This window comes from Siphateles boraxobius, unplaced genomic scaffold (genome assembly GCF_051911475.1).
Source record: "Siphateles boraxobius isolate OS27281-9 unplaced genomic scaffold, OSU_SipBor_1 46, whole genome shotgun sequence".
NCBI classification, from domain to species: Eukaryota; Metazoa; Chordata; class Actinopteri; order Cypriniformes; family Leuciscidae; genus Siphateles; species Siphateles boraxobius.
The window spans coordinates 12,797,325-12,819,394 of record NW_027509097.1 but is presented as its reverse complement, the minus strand read 5'-3'; the positions used below and the strand labels follow the sequence as shown (position 1 = coordinate 12,819,394).

The window sequence follows — 22,070 nt, the reverse complement described above, 5'->3', positions numbered from 1 at the left end:
AAACACAGCCCTTCCACTTCTTTTTTCGTTTCAACATTGCACTAGTTCCTCAAAGGCAGTGCATGCTACATCATGTCTGTTCCCGGCCTCCACTACAGGCCTAGTACATTACATGATTAGATTACCACTGATTTCAGTCTGAGAAAGCCATTGTTCTGAAGCAGGCGATCATTTAAATAGGCTTTAGTGCCATCTGTGTCAATTCCAGAAAGCCTGTGTTTTTTGATAACATGACGTCAGCAGAGGCTCCTCACTCTTTTTTTATGCTAAATTACCATAATATACTCTTGACACTACACTGGCATTACAATTAAGTATGAAAATGAGTTGAATACATGCACACAAGCCCATGATTGAAGTATGATGATCTGAATATTATTCTCCCTCTGAATTGAAGGGGTTGGATGCTCTAATTACGTAATTAGCCAGATGTTTCATAGAGTCACTGAAATGACTTAGGCAAAGTTGCAATTTCAATATCAAAGGGAAAAAAATGACATGCTCAATGTAGCATTCAGCAACCGTCACATAGCATTTATTAATCCAGCTTTACCAGTAAACCTCCACTACTGCACTTACAGAATTAATGTAATTACAGATTGATGATGTAACTAAATAGGGGAAGGCTGTTTCTGCTCATATCTTTTTAAAAAGGATGGTTGTATGTCTATCACTACAATTCAGATTTCCATGTTAAGTCTGTTCCTTTTTGAATATGTATGTTCTGGTTGGTTTTCTAGTTTGACTTACTCCCTTGGTGTCCGATTTCACTGTTTTTATGTTCTTTCCATCTTTTTCTTAATTTTTTTACAACCGTCTCTGTGGACTGATCTTGATGTTGATGGATATTGTCTGGGTTAGGCCGCAAGCCGAAGAGGCACCATGTTGCCAAGGAAACTACAAACCCACTGAGTAAATTTTGCCCTCCTAAAGCACAACAGAGAGAGAGAGTACGTTTCACTGACAAATGTTTAAATCAGAATAGCAGTCGCGTTGTGGTATGGCGTTTGCTGGGCTCTCAGCGAAATGGATAGTCTAGTGTATTTGATGAGATTACGACAAAAGGGCAGGGCCCGCAGATGCTCGGCAGTTTGCTTAAAAGCAAGATGTGGCGCTCTCCAGCCCATGCGCTGGTAGAAATGCGCATCTTTGCCGGGTGAGTCAGAACAGACCCGCCCACACAGCTTTGAGTGGCCTCCGTCATCCGCTTTGGGATGACACATGAGGATATGTGGAGATGGTGGAGGCCACGGGACGTGTAGCTCTGAATCATTAGCGTTATTTATTCAATATTCGAGGATCTTGAGGCTAGCGGTGTTAGGCGTTGGCGCTGCATGCTTGAACATTATCAGTTCTGAACTGAACTACACTCTTAACTCTTTCCCTGCCATTGACGTAAATTTCCGGCCTTCCATGTTTTCACTGTTATACAGTGATTACGCATCTTCTGAAGTAGTACTGAATCTCCAGATCAAAAGACATTTGAAGAAGCAGCAGAAACAAGTGATATCATATGCAAGCAGATGCATGTAAAAACTGCCTGATGTTACCGGATTAAATGTTGACCCACATGCAAGCTTTGGGGGTGTTGATGGACTCGATCTACTCCATCTATTTTTGGATCATCATTTTGAATCCGATGTGGATGTAGTCTTTGACAAAAGCATGATTTATTCAGCTTTTTGCTCAAAATGTTGTTTTTTTATGAAACTTTCCCACATTCAAGTGTTGATAAAAAAAGAATGCATGAAGCTAGAATAAAACGTTTTTTTGTTGTTGTTTAAAAGCAGAGGGTCTGTTCTTTCTTTTTATATATTGCATGTTCAGATATTCATACCACAAAATATTCTGGGGGCCATGAAAATGATCAAAAATGCTGCCGATGACTGGCAACTTTTTTTTTCAAAAACGCTGGTGGGGAAAGAGTTAAAAATACGTTTTTTTGCACCAATGCTACCATTTTTTCTTAGTGCGAAGAATATTATAACCTTTTATCGCTATAATAACCCTTTTGTGCAATGGAAATGTTCCATGTATTTCAAAGGTTCTTCATGGAACCATAGATGGCAGTTAATAACCTTTATTTTTTTAGAGTGTATTATCCCTCCCTTTTCTGTCAGAAATGTTCAGATGATCTTTCGTTAGATCTTTGACTGTTTTTGCTATTAACACAAAATCAAACCTCCAAATGGCACCATGAAGGCTTAATTCCTCAAATTAAATAGAAATAGTGCTGCTGGTGTATCGTTCATTAAAACAATAGCATAATTTTAAACTCCTCTTAGCCTAAATCTGTCCTTACTTAGGTTATTAATGCAAATCTGGCCCATGCAGCTCCTGCTGAGGAGAAAGCAGGCCACTTTGACTCATTCTACCTCCATTCAGTTATTTTGTGTGTTGTCAGCTTCATGACTGAGGTGATCTGTCAGCTGACCAACAACTGCCATTGCCAATAAAACACCCCAACTCGTATTTTATGTGGCTAAAAAACGTATCACTGCATATTAATGGTTTGTTGATGAATTGCTAGCTTTTTGCTTTAGATATATGTGCTGCCTGCTTTACCCCTGTCGTCATGCAGTGCCTTGAGAGCGTCTGTACGTGTTTGCAGATCTCAGACAGGAAAGGGTGGTATGTGGATTAAATATGTCCTTTCTCGCCACACGTCCACTCCGTCATTCTCTCGACAGGCAGTTGTGGTAATAACCTTCTTTAGCAAAGCAGGTGGGGCTCTCAGCGGGAAAGGCAGTCCGCACCGCAAAGAATAACAGTGCTACGGGTAATGAGATATTTTTGCCCTGCTGGGGTTAGAGAAAGGGCCTTATTTTGTGTTATTATGGTTAATGCTCTTACAAGTCTGAATTGGAAAGCCAAAAGAGTCTACTCCGTATCAGCTTGCAGCCATTGATACCTTATCTTTATGCTCTATTAACTGTATAATGTGCTCCGTCTCCCTGGTTAAAGATGGCTGTAAGGGATCTGCAATTGACGTCCGTGCGGTTTCATATGCTAGGAGACTTTGGTTGGAGAATTGGATTGTGTTGGAGGGCTTGTTTACAACAGCGATTAGATTGTTTCACCTCATCTCTTATCTTTTGTGGTGGAGCTAACGTTATAAGGGCCTGTTCCTGGCTGTGCACTGTTTCGTTTAATGATGCAGTTATATTTTAAATGTTTTTTTTAACCCCCGCTATTGAATCTATGTAAATGAATGCGGGCGGCGTAGTGTAGTGTACGCCTATTAACCTCTTGCTAACGAAATAAAAGGCCTGCTTTAATTGGATACATCAGCATATTAATTTTAGTGAGTCATTTTAATCTTGTCAATAGGGGCCAGTATTGAAGTTGACAAAAGGAAGATTTTAATGGGATAGATCACCCCTAAAATAAAAAAAACATAAACAAGTTACTTGCCCTTATGTGCTATAAATGTTGTAGCCGGCAATTGTTACATTAAAGAGCTGTGTTTTTTTTACTTGATAAATCAATTTTGTTGGTATAAATTGATGTAGGCTATTTAGGATGCTTTAGCAATATGAAATAGCCTAATATTTTTGACTTGAATAAAACCGGTTCATTTAATCATATTTGGTTAGTTTTTTTCCAGGGTGTTATTCCAAACCTGTCTGACTTTCTTACTTCTGTGAATCACAGAATAAGATATTTTGAAGAATGTTCAAACATTTTTTGTCCATACAATAAAAACAACAAGGGTCAAAAACAATATATGCACCACGTTGATTTTCACTGTAAGGACAAACATTTTCCACAGAACAAAAAGTCATACAGGTTTGAGTAAATGTAATCTTTACATTTAAAAAACCTACAAAACAATTAAGTAAGTACTTAATAATAATGTAGGTCAAACTAGACATAATTTACTAAGGCACTCCAGTAAAAAATTATGATCAATAAGTTATGACAACATATGTTTTTACATTGCTTTAACTCATAAAAATTTTCAACTTTTTTTTAAAATAAGGTAACAAGATTCAACTAATTTAAGTCAGTTTAATGTAATTTAAGTTGAAGTGACTTAAACATCCAAATTTATTGTACTTAAAAATGTAAGGTAGCAACTGTTTATTTTTTTACAGTATACAGTACCCCGTTGACTTTCACTCTATGGACAAAATCTTCTTTTGCATTCCACAGAACAAAAAAGTCATACAGGTTTAAGTAAATGATGACCAACATTTTCTATTGTGGTAAACTGTCCATTTAAGTCAAAAGACATTTATATAATCTGTACATTAAAATACTTACATGAATTAAGCAAATACTAATAATGTAGGTCAAAAACCGGGAATGGATTTAATTCAGCCGCACCAGTATAAATTCCCCTGGCTATTATAATATATATGGGCTCTTACCGTGCCTTGCAATCGACTTTCACCTTCCTTGATCCTGTAAATTCGCTTGATAATCTTGAATGAAGGGGGAGCCCGTGTCAAATACACTGTATATTGAGAATTCCCCTATCAGTGTCGGATGAACCCTTTCCAGATGGACTAAGCTCACTAATCTCTCTGTACTGTAGATGACTGCAATATGGAACATGCTGCACATTGCTCCCTGCGGGGGAAATGTTAAACTAGATTTGGTGAAGAGGATTAAAATCCCTATCCCTGGCACAGTGACCGTACATCAATGACGTAGCGTTTAGAAGCTTTTACAATTAATACTCTTGTTTTGGTTATATTTACCAGTGGTTTCTGCTCAACTATAGGCAAATATACCTCAATAAACTCTAGCATAGTCAAATGCAATTTAGGTGTTATCAAATGCGGCGGAACTTTTCCGATGTACCGGATGGTCACTATCTCAGTATTTTTTATGTTTTAGTCAATCATTGTAGACAGCTACATCTTCAGTGACTTTGCCGCTGCGCTATGCGGAGCGTACGCTCGTCATATGATCCCTTTGGGCGAGTTCCACAGCAGATCAGCGCGTGTGCATTTGAGAGTAACATGCTCTGACTTGCTGAAAACTGCTTTAAACGAGCATCTGGATCTGCAGTCCTGTTTGTAAAGGGTTGCATGAGTGCGAGCGTCACATCGCGTTTGCCCCCTGCTTGCGCCGGCCCATGCTGGAGAAGGGCAAGCGTTTGTGCGTGTAGGTCATCCTCAATTTCTATCTCTTATTCGCTGCCAAATTCGGGGCAGTATGCAAGGCCAGCACTTAAAAGAAGCTGTCAGCTCGATGAAAGCCTGCATGTCGCTGGCTCTGTGTGAGCTCTGCAGTGCTAAGGAGAGGCTATATGATCCTGATCTGTCAGTCAGTGAAATGTAAATACAACCGCTGTTCGGTCAGCCGGACTCTGAGAAGACCAGGCTGTGCAGATTGTGTGTGTGTGTGTTCTTCCAAAATGGCTTCTGCATCCACTCACACAAATACTGTATATCTAATTTTCGGCCTTGTCCTGGAAGGTTGCGTAAGCGAAAACTTGACATGCATGTCTCTGCAGTATGCAGGATATGTTGAAGCACAAAATCAATAGAGTGGGTCCGTTAAACTGCTGTAGAGTAAGTGTAGATGGCTAGTTAGTGTTTTGTGATGGTTTAAGCTAACTAAACTGTTCAGGGTTATTTTTTAAGCATTTTTTTTTTCCTTCCAAGCTGTCAGTGGGATGAGTTTGCACATTTGTCAAAGCAATTAGGGTTTGTCAGTCTCTTCATAAGTTGATAAGAGAGGATAGAAAATGTCCTGCCATTTATCACTGCAACACTAACAGCAAAATATTTCTTTGTCATATTTTTCTGGCATGGCACGCTTTTCTGTTTTATTTTTTTTCTCCTTTGACTTGTTTATTCATACATTCATTAGCATTTTTTTTGTGGCAGTAGTGGTGCATGCAATTTGTGTTCGGTCGGGTGGAGGAACCGGCTGCGGTAAGTCCCGGGTCATTATTCTCCTCCTCAAGATGCAAAACACGGAGGTAGGATTGGATGCTTTAACTTTGAGATAGCCAAGTCCATTTGTAGGGAGTCTTGGGTGAGTTGATCCAGGGACTGAAAGTGTCACCAGAAGTAAAAGGTGTGTTGAATAAATGCATGAATAAAGGTAATGTACCCTTTTTGTCTAAGAACAGATACATTTGCATTTTAATCAAAATTAAAAATGAAATGCAAATTGGGTAATTACATGACAAGCATATGCATATTCAGGTATTGTACATTTCTCTATTACTGACCTGACTTGAATGATGTTGTTTTTTCTTAGTAGGTTCATGTTGCATCATCTATCTGCATTTTTATTTCAGAACACATGCATGCTTCGCATCTAGCCCCTGTAAATTCCCCTCACAAGCACCATGAACGCCATTCAAAATTATAAATATTCCTACTGAAGATACAAATTGTTTTGAACAGCCTTTCATAGCAGATCAAAAAAACAATCTTGATGTTTTAATGTGCTATTTAAAAAAAAATTCCTGAGGGAAAACAACATATTTTGCTTCGCTTTCCTTTCTATGAAACAACTTCTCTTAAGTAATATCGTAGCTATTAGGGATCCACACCCATTTCTCTCCGTCTTTCAGTTTAATTTTAATTAAGATTTGCATGTTTGCGCATGTTCATTGATATACTGTTAAGAGTCTATTTCACCATGTGTTTTATCAGCTTTTGAATGACTTAATAATGTGTTATCATCTCACCATGGAACAACGCTCTTTCAGAGTACTATAGACTCAATGAGATTAGATCTTGAGGAGGCCAGATGACACTTAAAGTCAAATAAACCCTCTGGTCTCTGCATTTTCCATGGTAATGAATGTTTGGCCTGGGCACAGGATGATAAGACGCATGGTAACCACGGTAATCCTCAAGGCTGGGCCACCTTCCAGTCTGCATGCTTCTTAATCAATGTCTCCTTCTCTCTCTTCACGCCTCGGCCGCCCCTCCAGAAGAGGCCTATGTAGGAGGTGGGTAGACGTTTTTTTCTATTTTCTTTTCATCCAACCCCTGTCCCTACTCATGTACTTCTCTCTGTCTTCATATTTCAACTCGTTCTTTTAGAAATATCCTGTATTTCAAATTTTATTTGAATACGGTACACAAACAGTAAGTGGAACTGGTGTACAGCACAGGTAAAAGGTATGCATCTTCATTTTGCAATATTATCGAGAGCACTTCCTTAATTAGAGGTTGACTGTAAACACATGGTTCTTTCAATTCGGTGTGCTCTGCTAAGCAGAAACCAGAGGCTGGAGCAAAATGGACACTGTACTGTTTAAATTACATCTAAAGATACAGACACATGAGCTTTTGAAACCTCATATAATAAATAAAAGATACAAACTCACATACATACATATGAAGTGTTCACTACAATGGAAAATCTGGAGAATCTGGTTGGTAAGTACTATAGACAAATTTCAAAATCTGCTATTTCTTACAGAGTTTATATTTGAGGAGAAAAACCTACACTTTCCATTCAGATTTATTTTTGGAGGTATATATTTTTATATATTTTGGCTGTGGCTCACAGGAAACTAAACAGACATCAAATTAAAGATGAAATGGGTAATATTGATTTATCCCAATATAAGCTGTAGATATTTTGTATTTGTATTGACATTTTTGTGGCAAACCATTATTTGCAACATAACATAACTTTGTTAAGATCCAATCCATGTATGTGTCATCATCTTCCTGTGGAAGGTTGACCAGGCGGACGACAAGTTGTTGTTTGGCGACTGAGAACTGATTTATTTCTTTTCTAATCCAGATGTCTCTTTCGAGTGTGACCGATAAAGCATTGCAACCGCTGGGTTGAGGAAATGCTTTCTGAATGTTCCCTCACACCCACTCTCTCCCTCACCTTTGACCCCACCCCACCCCACCCTCACCCCGCGGGCATCCGCCGTTAAGACGATGTCCGCATGTCAATGTGACAAAAAAAACCCTTCCCATGATCCCGTTCTCTGTGCTGACTGTGCTCTTGTCTTCCCTTAAGGTCTTGCGCACCTGATGATGGGCGACCAAGGTATGGGTTTAATTTCTTACTCACCTTTTTGCCTCCATCAGCCACTCCATCCATCTCTCTGCCTTTCTCTCTCACTGCCTTGTGCTGAATCCTCCTCATCTCCCATCACTGCTGGTAGGGTTTTACTGGGGCTGCTTTCTTTCTGGCTTGGTGCTGAGTCAGTGGATGGTTTGTCTTTTCCATTTTTCCCCCCCACCCTCTCCTCTGTCTTTACCCCTCTCTCTCTCTCCCTCTCTCTCTCTTTCTGCTTTTACTTCCCTTCAACACACCACACCGCTTCTTTTGCGCTTTAGTTTTTCTCTCAGTCATTCTCTCAACAGCCCCGCTATTCCTTTGCCGCTTGCCAACTTCATTTTCATATAGAGGGGGAAAAAAATACTTTCAACCCAGTGGATGATGTGAGTTACAGGGACTGCTCTCAGGGGTTTGTTCGCTCTTTGTAAATGTGCTAGTCTGAATTTCTCTGAAACTGGAAAGCATTGGCCATCTGTTCGATATTCATGCAGTCTCTCTCATCTCTCCCATCGTCATGTTCTGGCATGTATCGCGATAGGAAGTTTCCATATCCTCTTGCCTGCCCTTTCTCTTTTTGTCCGCAATGCATGGAGTCTCTTCTAAACGTAACCTTTCATTTTTCTGTCTCTGAATCTAACACACGGTCGTGATTCTGACTGTTGCCTCTTTCCTCTCCTTTTGTATTTTCCTGTATCTCTCTGGACTTTCTCTTCATGGAACCATTATTTCAATATCATAGGGAAAAGAAAAGGTATATAATGCTTCTTTCATACTATGTAATGATGTAGTTTAACTTAAGCTCTTTAAGCTCTTCATGTATATTCCTGTATATGTGGCTTTACACATGCATCTGTTTATTCGTGTGTTTGTGGTACTGAAGTCACACTGATTTTTCTGTGTCACTCCCTACAAAAATGACGAGGGGCTGCAAGGTAGGTGCGATGTCATGAAAATGCATCATTGTGCAATGGGTCAACAAATCTAATGTAGGATTATGAAGGAAAACAGCACATGTATTAATGTATAGATATGTATTAATACCTGCAAGCAACTAACAGTTTGTTTTGTGTTATAATCTATTACAAAAAATAAAAAAGTAGTAATAATATATAGTTATTGCCTCGATAGACAGGTTTATATCCATTATTTCAGAAATATTCAAATAAAATATTGACCAGAAGGAGTCGACGAGAACACATGGAGATTTGGGACACATTTGAAAGTTTTTCTAAAAGCATTGAATATGAACATGTGTTGTCAGATCATCCCAAAAAATCAGGTAAGAGCTCTTCCAGATATTAAAATTTTCATATTCTGCAGACATTGATCCCTTTTAGAACATTCCATACTGCCTGTATGCACAAATGGATATTAATTTAGTAGCACTTTACTGCTCTTTAATATTAAAATACAATTTTTGAAGAACCCGGTGAGATCCAGCTAAGGTAAGTGGACGGCACCCAACACACTCACCATTGCAAGCACTCACATCCTGCACCTGGATCACAGACCACTGCATGCTGGTTTATCCACTGAAATGTAAAGGGCTCCACACATAGACTGTTGGGTTTATGCACCTTGGATTGAAAAATGAGGGATCCATGATTGGTGGAGCAGGTAAGTGTGCATTCTGTCTTTCGCTGGGATCTTGATTGTGCTCTGTAAGGCATTGACACCCAGGCCATCACACTATCCTGAATGGGCTAATGCCCACAGGAGATGTGGGGGCTTCAAGGCTTCTCTTAGCACATTTGAATACATTTTCAGAGGCATTTATATTTTCTCTCATTCCATTTTCTTATAGAAAATTGGTTTTCATCTGTCTGTAAAATTGAATGAAATGATGCGTGTGGCGGCTGACCTTGCCAGCGGGGTCACGCTGGCATTATCAAATGCATTTTGCATTGTGATACTTTTCTGTGGATATATGTTTGTGTGTATGGGGACCACAGTTGTTACAGAGAAATTGAATGAATTGAAATGTGCAGTTCGTGTTGATTTATATTCTGTTTATTGTTTGTGTAGCAGCTTCCGTTACATGCTTCAGTGAAGTCCTGCAATTAAATTGAAACAATTACAACACAAATTTACCAATAATTGCAGCCTAATTAATTACAAGGCAGCATATAATATAATTAAAGATTCAGTAAACTTCTTAATCTTGGGATCTTCCGTTGAGCTGTGCATGGCTGAGAATATAAATTACCAGCATGTCGGAAATGTATTATATTACAACGCATGTGTATACTGTGTATATATAAATCTCTACTCTTATTAAATCACTTTTATGTTCATGTTATATGCTTTGCCTGAACATGATAACTGATGTTATGATAGTTTTTTTAAGCTATTCTGTTTCTCCTGAAGGAGTGTTTAAACTTGAGATAAATTTCTTAAGTAAAAAATAGGAAAGGTGTGCGATTTCACATGCTTGTCGTCTTAGCATTCGTAAAAAAAGCCCTGCAAGATTTGGAATGTTATTAAAATAGTTCTTACAGCATAGTTGTTTTTTTAAAATAGTTATTAAACACCAAGGAAAAAAGCATGAACATTTTAAATGCAGAATAAAAAGTTGTAATGTAACTGTATATAAATAGCTATTCATTTCTTTAAGGTCATTAGTTACACTGTTAGTTTGTGAAATGTTTAGCCAAATAACCTAAATGTAATTAATGGGGTAACTGCTTTTATTCAAGTTGAACATTTTTAACATTATTCTATGATATTTTTTGTAAAAAATTATAATAATATTCAAATATGACTGAATCAACCTACTAGATTGTCACACCAAAATAAAAAGTATTTTAAAAATTGGGTTTAAACCTCTAGTTCTCTTTGTAATTGCAATCCATATCCCATTAATATGATACTAGGTCATTTAGGTCGTTTAGGGACATTTAAAGATCAGGGGTCCTCTGAGCAGTGTCCTTGCTTTCGGCATGAGTGAACTATTTATGTTTATATGTGTGGTTCCCTCTGGGAATGCATAAACCCATTTTTACTTGACATTAGCCGGATCGAAGACAAGTGCAAGTATCGTATTAAAAGATGTGCCGTACAGCATAGATGAAGTGTGCGTCTGTGAGATTGTGCTTGTCTCCTCTTTGCAGCCGTATTACCGTCGTTCTTATGCTAAGTTGCTTTGGGGAGGATAAAAGATGTGCTGTAATACGGGTGGTGCGCAGAAGGCCGGTGGGTCTAATTGCTGTCATTTCACTCAGAGAGAGCCTGTGAAGCTGATTCGTTGCTGCAGGCGCTGTAAAGCCCGGTTCACAGGTGGGACTACACTGACTTCAAATTAGAATTCTTTAAGTCTAATTGACATGGCGGCATAAAGAATGCCAACAGTGTGGGTATTTATAGTAAATCCTCTGCTTATTTAAACAGGTGCAGGAGGTTTCAATTCAATGTTGTGGTAGACGTGTAAAATTTGTTCTATTCCTGAAGAGTCTTTGTGCATTAGCTCTTGTTTTTGTTGGGGTGAAATGATCCAGCTAGCTTGTTCAATTTAGCATGTTTAGCTTTTGCTATAATCTAGAAAAATGCTGTGCTAGCTGCTTAGTCGTTTCTTCTCAGCCAAGAAACGCACCTCAGATACTATCATTCACTTGTGTCATTGTCACAGATGACCCTGAGTGTGATAGGAAGAAGAAAGCCTGCTGTGACGTGTTGATCAATACGTATTTAAAATCCCATTACGCCTGCCGTTGCACATCGGATGCCTCGTTAATGTAATTACAAAAGTGGAACGGCCTCTTAAATTACTACAACCGTACCTTTGCTGAGTTGCCACTGTCGTGTTCATTCATACACTGTGATGTATTAGATGAAACGCAGAGAAAATAAATTGTGCGCCAGTGGAAAACACACCACTCGCTTTTCAATACCTCACTAACCTACTAGCTAAACACAATGTCACTATTTAGAAATAAATCAATAGCGCTACCTCACAGACACAGGCGATTAAAGATTAAAAGATGCTAATCTACTCTGAAAACAATGACCTTTCCAGACTTGTTATGTGAGACTTTGTGAACAGGCTAAAAACAAAGTACAATCTTAATTGTAGCGTAAGTCACACAGGGTCACACATTCTAGTTATAAGCACTTCCTGCAATCTAATAGCCGTTCATCCATCACAAATCCCATCACCTTATACTCTGTTCTCATTCATCGCTCTTTGACACAAAACTTCAAAGACTTTTTTATAAGGATGAGAGGCAGTGTTTCAGGCATGTTGCCAGTTGGAACTGATGCTATGTTGCTTGAAGTAAAAAATAGAAAGAAAGAAAGAAAGAAAATAATGATTTTTTTCTTTTACTTGAGGAAGAGTATGTTGTGTTATTTATGGATTTAATACTGCCTCCAGACTCTCAGTCTTCATATCTATAAGACACCAGTCCTATGCTAGACCTTATCATAAATTGGGCGCACATTTCAATCAAACACAGAGTTTTAGTTGGAATCATTTCGGATGAGATTTCACTTAAAAGATATAAATGTATGGGGAAACCATTAGAACATCAGTGTTTACAGAAGAATTTTGTTTGTAGGTATTTCCTCTGCTGGCTAGCAGTCATTTAAATGATGGAGGGTCATTCTTTCTTGACTCATTTCTGAAGCACTGTCAACATGTGCTTTTCTAATATAAACGAACTTTGTAAGTGTACAGACAGTTTAATAAGAAGATACTTTATAAAGACAGTACACTTCGCGTATACAAGCAGGAGCCATCTTTGGAAAACAGTCTCGACCAGTCGAACCACGCACGAAGTGCTACCGACCATGCTATCAACCAGCTTGTAGCACGGCGTTCATGGTTCAACTGATCGAGACTGTTTTCCAAAGATGGCTCCTGGTTGTATACGCGAAGTGTACTGTCTTTATAAAGTATCTTCTCATTAAACTGTCTGTACACTTACAAAGTTCTCAATGCTTCGGTTTGCAGGTAGGAACCCTCATAATGCTTCCGTGTTAGTGTGGGGCTATTTTGAGCCTTGTTAGTGGTATTAACTACCGATTTTTATTTGTACTTATTCGATGCCCTAACACTAGCGTTATAAGCTAATCTGTGGTTAAACTAAAAATAACGCAGGGCTGCCAACTCTCACGCATTGAGCGTGAGACACACGCAATTGACCCAATTCTCACGCTCTCACGCCACACCCCCGATTTCTCACGCTTAAGTGTCAACCCGGTAGGTAAAATGCCTGAAAGATGAGTTTATCTATATATCTACCTGTTGAGCCACTCGCGATCGACTAGTTATACCGCAAATTAGTTAAATATCCCGTAATCTAGAGTAAAGATATTGTGCTCCAAACCGCGCGCACGGCAGAGGTAAGCGAACGAGAGACCTTGCGTGTGCAGACCCCCCCCCCATTGGAATAGTCTCACGCAAAGCTAAACTCAAAAGTTGGCAGCCCTGATAACGTTAAAACTGGATACATTCGATTATCATGAAAACGCATCCCATAGCATCCCACGGTCGACTCAGTACCAATGTGTTATTTAGCCCCAAGTTCATTTTTGGCCGGAATTGTCCTTTAATAAATTGAACCTTACTGTAAAATTATAGATTAAGCCCAGGTTTCACACTTGATTCATACACCCATGCTGGTGTTTTCTGCAGATAATACACACGATTTATGGCGGTGGTTATTTCCCAACATTTATTCAATTGGAGCAGTCTGTAATGGACGACAGCTCATTTCATGGGGTTCAGAGGCATGGCTAACCCCATCAGAGCAGCAGACATTTTAGGATTGTGTCTGGGCTAAAGGTGCTGAATACTCAGACAGTCAGGGGACCACAATGAATTCACTGTCGCCATTTATGTAGAGCCGATCATTGTTAATAAGATGATTTTCTCATTAGATTCCTATAATGAAATTAAAAAGTAATCAGCAGATGTCATTCATGCGTTTTTGGGGTGGGGGGATGGGTATCTTTGGGAAGGCGGAAGGATTTCTTGATGGGTCAGTCTAGCCACTGAGAAACGCTTCTCAAATGCCACTGTGGCTGACCAATTCAAAATGTATCACCCACCTCTTCTAAATAGATTTAAACTGAACACTGACATCAGTGGCCCCAATTTGCCAGTTTCTATGCAGTGTACTGAAATCTTGGAATATAATATTCACCGTTGATATTTGAGAATCAAGCCACAATAATGTGTAGATTGTATTTAATTAATGTGATGCAGTACTTTTCTAATTGATTTAAGAGATTTTCTTCCTTGTTTTTGTCTTTATGCAAATTAAAGTTGCATTGAATTTGTTTTCCCTCCATTCCAGGGAGATTATAGAATTTTATTTTACAGTTCGATTTGCTGAGAGCCATGCTATTAAATTACAGCTAGCAACATGCAATTATAATATATAATTATGTGTATAATTGTTTAATAGCACATTTATTTCAAGTATTACATTAAGATCATTGAAAATGTGTGATCTTACCAGATATTATAGCCGTACATGTCATGCTGCAAAGTGTTATGTTGCAATCGTTGAGGCAAAAATAGGACAGAAAAGACTACGGAATGAGAGGAAGGAATATATAGGCTCCGTCTTTCTTTCCTTTGGACTTGAAGCAACACTTTTATCTCGCTGAAGGAGAGGAACATGCTGAGCCTAATTTGCTGGAGCAATGCTCGCTGGCAGTATTTTTCCATCAGGTCAAGCTATTTTGAAATACCCTCAAGGTGTGATAGTGCTTGGACTCATTGTTGTGGTGTGCCTGCCAGAATGTCATTACCAGCATTGGTAGGTGGGTGCTATCCTCGTCCAATGCACTGCACGTTCACATGTGTGCTGGGGTGATTTGATAGCTGATATAACCTTTTGGAGGAGATTTTAGTAATATTAGCCTGTAAACATAATAAATTAATGTCTATCGCTTGCTTTTGTTATTGACTTGTGGAAGATACTTACTGCATAAGTGGATGCTTTTTGAGCTGCATGTAATAATAATAATGATAATAATAATAATAACCTTTATTTTATAAAGCACCTTTAAAAGCAGCTTCTCAAAGCGCTGTACACACAATAGACAATAGTTAATGGCAAACACATCAACAGGTAAATGCAAGTTTAAGAAAGTATGTCTTAAGTTGACCTTTAAAAATGGCAAAAGTCTGGGCTTCCCTAAGTCCAAGAGGCAGAGAATTCCAAAGGACAGGTGCATAGAAGGAAAAAGCCCTGTCACCCATAGACTTTAAGCGAGTTTTAGGAACCACCAGCATGCTCGATTGTGAGGAGCGCAATCTATGATTCGGAGTGTAGGGGTGTAACAGTTCAGCTAGATAATTTGGAGCCAGACCGTGCAAAGACTTATATGTAAGCATCATAATCTTAAAATCGACTCGGAACCTAACTGGGAGCCAACTATAATGACAAAGATATATTTCTAAAAAAACTAAATATAAAATATATGTAACTCACAATTTAACTACAGTCTGCAAATGTACTGTATAATCAAATAATTTAATTTATATTTTAAATGGAGACTAAAGGCCTGTTCACACCAAGAACAATAGCTATAAAGATCACTATTACTATATTAGCATCCACACCAGCGGACTATATCGTTCTGTTTATTCTAAGAGTTTATTCTGTGCTGCAGTTTTGTCATCTGCCGCTAAATGCTTGAGTTCTTTAAAACAGGATAGATTCTGATTGGCTCTCAATGTTTTTATCATTCATCAGCTGGAAAAAAAATCATTCCGAAAGTGATTCCAGTGATACCTTTTCTCTGTGCCGTTATTATTATAGTTGTGGTGTGGACTCTGCTATTCTTTTATATTTTTATATTTTATATTTTGTTTTTTTTAGAAATATATCTTTGTCATTATAGTTATCATCCTTGGTGTGAATGGGCCAGTAGACTTGAGTTGTTTTAATGAACATTGCACATGTAAATTTACACTAAATACCAGGGTTGTGCTCCATTTCATATTTTAATTAAAATTGCCTTTTAAATTCCAGTTCAGTTCTTGAATTTGAATTTATTAAAAAAATACAGTTATATTAATTTCTTTGAATTTTACAAAGGCAAAAGCCTTGATATTTGAAGATAGGTGGATGGATGAAAAGATCTTCACTGCCCAAAATGTCTCACCTGCATTGAATGTCTTTGAATTCAGTAAATACCTCTTCGTGTAATTTCAATTCAAATTCAAATTCAACCGTCTGTGGGGCGCTGCCAGTTTAATTCAAATTCTCTCTTCAGCTAAAAATTGATGACACCCGAGGAAGATGAATGGTAATATTAACTGATAGTTTTCTCGAGGTATTATAGGTAGATACTGCAGCTATGATTCACTGAGCAAAAGAGAGAACTGTGTTTTTGAGCTTTGCATTAAACAGAAATAGAAAGTCGTGACAACCCTCCAAAAAACGTTAAGCGGAAAAAAGAACGAAAGAAAACAAAGAGAGAAATCATTGGCAACACAGATCAATACACAACGGACACACAAGCTCCCCAGGTGAGCAAGATGGAGATCAGACGTTGAATCGATAGCCTGCAGTCAATAGAGGAGAGTGACTGAGGTGATGGAAAACTATATCCTGGGCAGACGAGCGAGGGCACAGTCCCCGAGGGGAGGGAGGGAGGGGGGAGGAAGGCTATGTGTTGGGGGCCCTAAGCTGAGTTTGCACGACCGTTTCATTTTCAGCGGGAATACGTCCGACCTTGGTTATTTAAGATTAGCATAAATCTCCCTTGAGTAGAGCTGGCGGCAACTCACTCCCTGTTGTGCCACTTATCTTCATAGAGCATCGTTCGCTAGCAGCCAAATTGTCAAGAGATTATTTTTACTTTATTTATTCTTTTATACCTTGGTAGCAGATGCGATATCGTGATTTATTGTTGTTTCAGCAGGTTGATGGAATAAACAGGATGCTTATCTGTATTCTAATTTCTGATAGAGAACCTGCAATAAAGCACTGTAGCCTCCACGACCTTTAAAGCGATTAAATGCATAAACATACGCGTTCTATCTCAAATAATTTTTTGTGTATTTAAAAATTGTGTGTATTTAAAACCTTAAATGCACACATGCACGCGCGGCGGTCTCAAAGAATTTTTTTAAAGTTCTGAATGTGTGATGACAGCTTGTGTATTGAAAAGCAGTAAATATGCATGAGAATGGCTGCTAAGCATTTTCCTCTTCACAGTCGGTGGATTGTGAAGAAAGATGTGGATTGTGTGACTCATTTCTCATGAGTCATAAAGCTTATGCATTCATAGTCATTCCTTTAAGTGCCATATGTGAACTTCAGATTCAGGCTGAATACAGCAAGAGAGAAAAAAATAACCAGTCAGATCCCTGCGGTTAGTTGCCCTTAAAGGTTTGCGATGCAAAAAGATAAACAGACAGACAGCTTTGGCGTGGTAGATTGACAGGTATTTTAATGAAACCATAAACGAGGCTGTTTTGCCCCGCTCAGATTCAAGTGCAAATTCAAGCCGTCCTCTCGAGATAATTGTAATACCTTAATTAACAGAAAACATGAATGCATAAAGGCCTCAAAAGGGAAAATACATATTTAAATCCTTCCGTTTAGCCCACTTTGATGAATTTCAAATTTCTCTCACTGAAGAGATATGGAGCGCCCCCACGGGAGAACGAGCTCTGCCATTTCTCCATTCCTCTTGACCTGCCAAATCTGTTGCGGCCGGCACCAGTCGGCCTCCCTGGGGGTGCGCGGGTACTCATTAATCTCCAGCCCGCTGTCCCAAAGGGGGCAGAGTAATTGTTTAATAGTAGATACCGAGAGATCAGGATTCTCTCCGTTTGACATTTATGAGGTTATCAGTGTCTCTCTTTATTAATGCATGTATTTATTAACACGTCACGGCAGATAAAGTGGGCTTTACTGATATCCGGCGAACCACACGGCCAGCTGCACATAATAAGAGTATCTGCGCGACATTTCTAATGAGTGTGTCATTTACTCAGCGACACTATTACATCACCGATATAATGATGTGCTGTGATTGACATTGTGTGTTTTTTTAATCACAAACCGCAATGACATGTTTCACATCGAAAGTGTTGTGTGTCTTGCCCTCGCTGATATTCCTTCTGTTTGCTTAATTGTTTTGCTAATTATCCTGTAATGGCACAATGCTTTCCACTCTATATTACAACTCTAAAAATCTGCGGCCATTTATATTTCTGACACGGGCGATGAGCTCTCTGAATTTCAATGAGCGATTGCTAAATATATATATATATATATATATATATATATATATATATATATTAGGACATAATTGATTTCGGGTCACAGACTGGCTGTAGTTAACTCCTTAATTAAAATGGAAACCTCTTGTCATTAAACCCTGGCCAATTAATCCATTACTCTGGAAAGGGGGTTTATGTAAGAGATTCAGTCTTCAGGCTTTCTGTTGGGATTGTTTTCCCACATCCTTCTCAAAGTCCCCATGAAATCATTAAGTTTTTTGCCTTTTAGTATAAATATGTTAGTATTACTGTTATTTATAAGATAGTGTGCTCCAAAACAATGACAAAATTCGCATTTAAAAATATAAGCATTCAAAAAACTTTCATTCCCTCACTTCTGCCAATATGGATAAATGGTTTTGATGACATCACGCTGCACTTCAGCATCTCATCCGATTTTCTGTCCAATCAAATGCTCTCTATACTCAACAGCATCCCGCCCAAATAGACACTGAAGCTGTGGCTAAAATGCACACATTTACTATTTTCTACATGATGTATTGGAACAATTCAGACTGTGTAAATATGTTTTCCATTTGGGCGAATGAAGTCTGGTTTCATGTTAGTGTCACTCGAACTGTCGCAGCACGCACACAGTCTGCTCCAGTCCAGAGACACGATAACACAGAGCGGATCATATGCGCGAGTCGGAGCAGACAACAAAAATGTATCGGACCCATTTAAATTCTGCTCAGAAAGCTATATATCATATCTGCTTTAAAGCAATATGGAGGCGGTTAGGAGGATAAACAATTAGAGTTTAGGAGGACACTGCGGCTTTACCAAGCTCAATGGCTCTGGCCGAGCTGTAATATAAATGAAACACTATTGGCTATTTTAGAAAAGGAGAGGAGCTGTTCGATATGTCCCGCCTTATCTTCCTGTTTCAGTGGAAATTGTCAAACCATTGAATAGTGCTGCGCGTCTCAAGGCACTTCAGTGGGCCTTTGACCACTTCAATTGATGAATGGATGTAGTCAGAATCTCTTAAAGCGAGGGATCATCCAAAAATGAAAATGTTGTCATCAGTTGATGTCATTCCAAACATGATAAACTGTAATAAGGTCAGTGAGTTCCAAAACAGCATTGGACCACATAGACTTATTGTATGGCTAAAAACACTTTTTTCACATTTTTTTTTCAAAATCTCACTTTTTGTGTGATACAAAAGATAATGTCTCTCTATTTGTTTTTTTGTTTTTCATACAATAAAAGGCTGATGCTTATTTTGACCCCCCCCCCCCCCCCCCCCCCAAAAAAAAAAAAAAAAGAAAAAAGAACTCAGGTTAGGAATGACAAGAGGGTGAGTTAATGTTGGCAGAATTTTCATTTTTAGGTGAACTGTCAGTTCTGGAAGGCGTGTCATGAAAAACTACAGTGACACGATCGAAAGTGAATACAATTTAGGCATTTATGCATTTGGCAGATGCTTTTATCAAAAGTGACTTACATTTCATTTAAGGTATACATTTTATTAGTTCCTGCTTTCCTTGAGAATCGAACCCCTGACCTCGGCATTGCTAATGCCATACTCTATTGTTGGAGCTACAGGAAGGCTAAGAAAGTTGACTTCAGTAGTATGCTGGCTAAGTTTTATAACAGAAGGCTGTTTTCCTTTGATCGTCAATTGAAGCCACCAAAGTGCAGCTGCCCGGTCAATTCATTTAAGTTGACTTAACAGAGAGACCTCTTGGATTGGCTGTCTCAATCTAAACGTATGGCCCATCGCATCTTTAATAGCAAACACAAGATGGGCTCACCGCCACAGTGGCTCTGGGGCTGATCATTCGTCTCGTGTGGAGAGGGGGGCAGTAAATCAGCCCTGGCTAGGGATGTGATGCCTTGGACGGGGATAATTTGTGCTCATTCTGTTCTGGAGAAACTGGGCCAGAGATCATTAGGCCATAAATCATGCCAAAGTCGGATGTAAATGTAAAAGAACAGGAAACACGAAAACAGAACCCTGAGTCAAGACTGGAAAAGGATATGCTGTGCTGTGTTAAATTACTTCCTTGGCTGGTTTAGCTGGTAAATTTTCTTGAACAACACACTTTCATGGAGGAGTTCTGAAAGACTTTTAAGTGGTGATTTTCATTTTGAATTAAATACTACAAACTGGCTGTGAAGGATGGTGTTGTGTCACATTGTCTTGCAGGACATTATTGGAGTAGTGTTCTATGTTTATGTAAAGTTGGTGTGAGTGTCTTTGATTGATGGGAAATGGGAGTACTTTGCATGTACATTGTTGTTTAGAAACAATTCAATTTAAAATATTTTACCCTCTGAAGGTCTAGGAGCCGAAAACCAGTCGGTATCTGGTGTGACCACCATTTGCCTCATGCAGTGCAACAGGTCTCCTTCGCACAGAATTTTCATCATTTGGGTTTTTTATAGTACACCTTTATCTTTTTGCCCTGCTTTTGTTCTTTTCACTCATTTTCACCTTGAACTTTATATTTACCGGCCTGAGAGATTGTGCCTCTACCATGTTACTTTACCCTTTACAACTGCTCTCTCCTGCTAGCTATGTTTATTAAGACAGGATGGATAAAAGACTTCTCTATTTGTGCATATGTATGCTTATTTCATCTTTATAAATGGTTTGAATTGAAGTTGTGAACATTTTTTTTCCAATTTAAGACTGCTTGGCATCCTTTTTCTGTATAGATCTATTGAATATTCATCCAATAGCTTGCTTTGTTTCTGATGTCCCCTTCTTTTTTGGGTGGGAGCATCCACAGTAGTGGGAAGATGCAAAGAGTACATTTGGTGTGGGTTGTGTTGAAGCTATAAAAGAGCCGTATGATGCTTGAATGATGTAAAACACAGATTTGAAGTGAGAGGAGTTGTCGTGGTTACCAGAAAAGGTCTTTAACAATAGCTAATGTTCTCCTTGGGACCGAAGAGAAAACTAGCGTCACAATGAGAAGGGTTGCCTAGCAATGCCGGAAGAGTCGTTGTTTCAGTTTTATCTGTACAAAATAGATATCTAGTAATATATTCAAATGAAAAGCACTTTTGGATCTTCAATATTTGGAGATCCAGGGATGGGTGTTGGAGACTCTGCATCTCATGCTCATTCTTTTTGTTCTTCATGAATTTGCTGACAATAAACCACGGAGCGATCTTTATTAATACGATTGAATAATGCTTTTGCTAATTTATTAAAAGGTGATTGCTGAAAGGTCTAACATGTTCTGGCTGCATTGGGCCGTCTTGGTTCTAATTGCTTTTTAATTGAGTCTTCCTCACTTTGAATCTGTATCTCCGATTAATGCTTTTTAAAACGGAGGGCAAAGATTGGATAAGCGAGGCTGTTTTCTTTCCTAAGATTCCCAATAATCCATATTCATGTCTGGTATGGTGTTGTGTTATGTTAATGAATTGGAGCTCTTTACGCTGGGTAGAAATGGGTTCTCCCTCTCCTCCTCGCTCCTCATGATAAGTGCGAGCCACGCTGCGCTCGAGTGGATAGCGAGCTCTGGAATACATTTAGATTCCCACCACAAGAACAACCTGTCAAATTGGAAATATGGAAATATGACAGCTTATTGAATCCTAGGCAATTTAATGAAGAATGATATTTGATAGGCAAAGCATTTTTGTCAAAAGCAATTATACAAATCGTGTCTGTGCCAAGCCTGGCAAAAACAGCCTTGATTCTGATTTATTTTCTGTTCATTCTGTCTTCAGATGTGCATGTGTGCATTCATACTATGATTTAAGTGAGAAACAAAGGAAAAGAGAGAGAAGAGAGCAGGTTGGCACCTGCAGCATGGGCCAAAAAGCATAATACCTCATAGAGAAAGCACTCAGC

The 22,070-nt window shown here is 38.7% G+C and overlaps 2 protein-coding genes across 20 annotated transcripts in view; both read left to right on the top strand.

The window, feature by feature from the left end:
- The window catches only part of calm2b (calmodulin 2b, (phosphorylase kinase, delta)), a 376,281-nt gene that overhangs the window by 28,187 nt on the left and 326,024 nt on the right, over positions 1–22,070 (top strand). The window lies entirely within an intron of this gene.
- Positions 1–22,070, top strand: part of nrxn1a (neurexin 1a) — a 204,591-nt gene that overhangs the window by 3,897 nt on the left and 178,624 nt on the right. For 12 of the 19 annotated variants that reach the window (XM_077200873.1, XM_077200872.1, XM_077200867.1 and 9 more), the window contains exons 3-4: positions 6,908–6,925; positions 7,960–7,989. The exons of 2 other annotated variants lie outside the window; for them this stretch is intronic. In XM_077200873.1, coding sequence (XP_077056988.1) covers positions 6,908–6,925; positions 7,960–7,989 — 48 coding nt within the window. Of the gene's footprint in view, positions 1–6,907; positions 6,926–7,959; positions 7,990–8,743; positions 8,756–22,070 lie in introns of those variants that run through there. 5 more of the 19 variants (XM_077200870.1, XM_077200865.1, XM_077200878.1 and 2 more) reach the window with 3 other exon arrangements.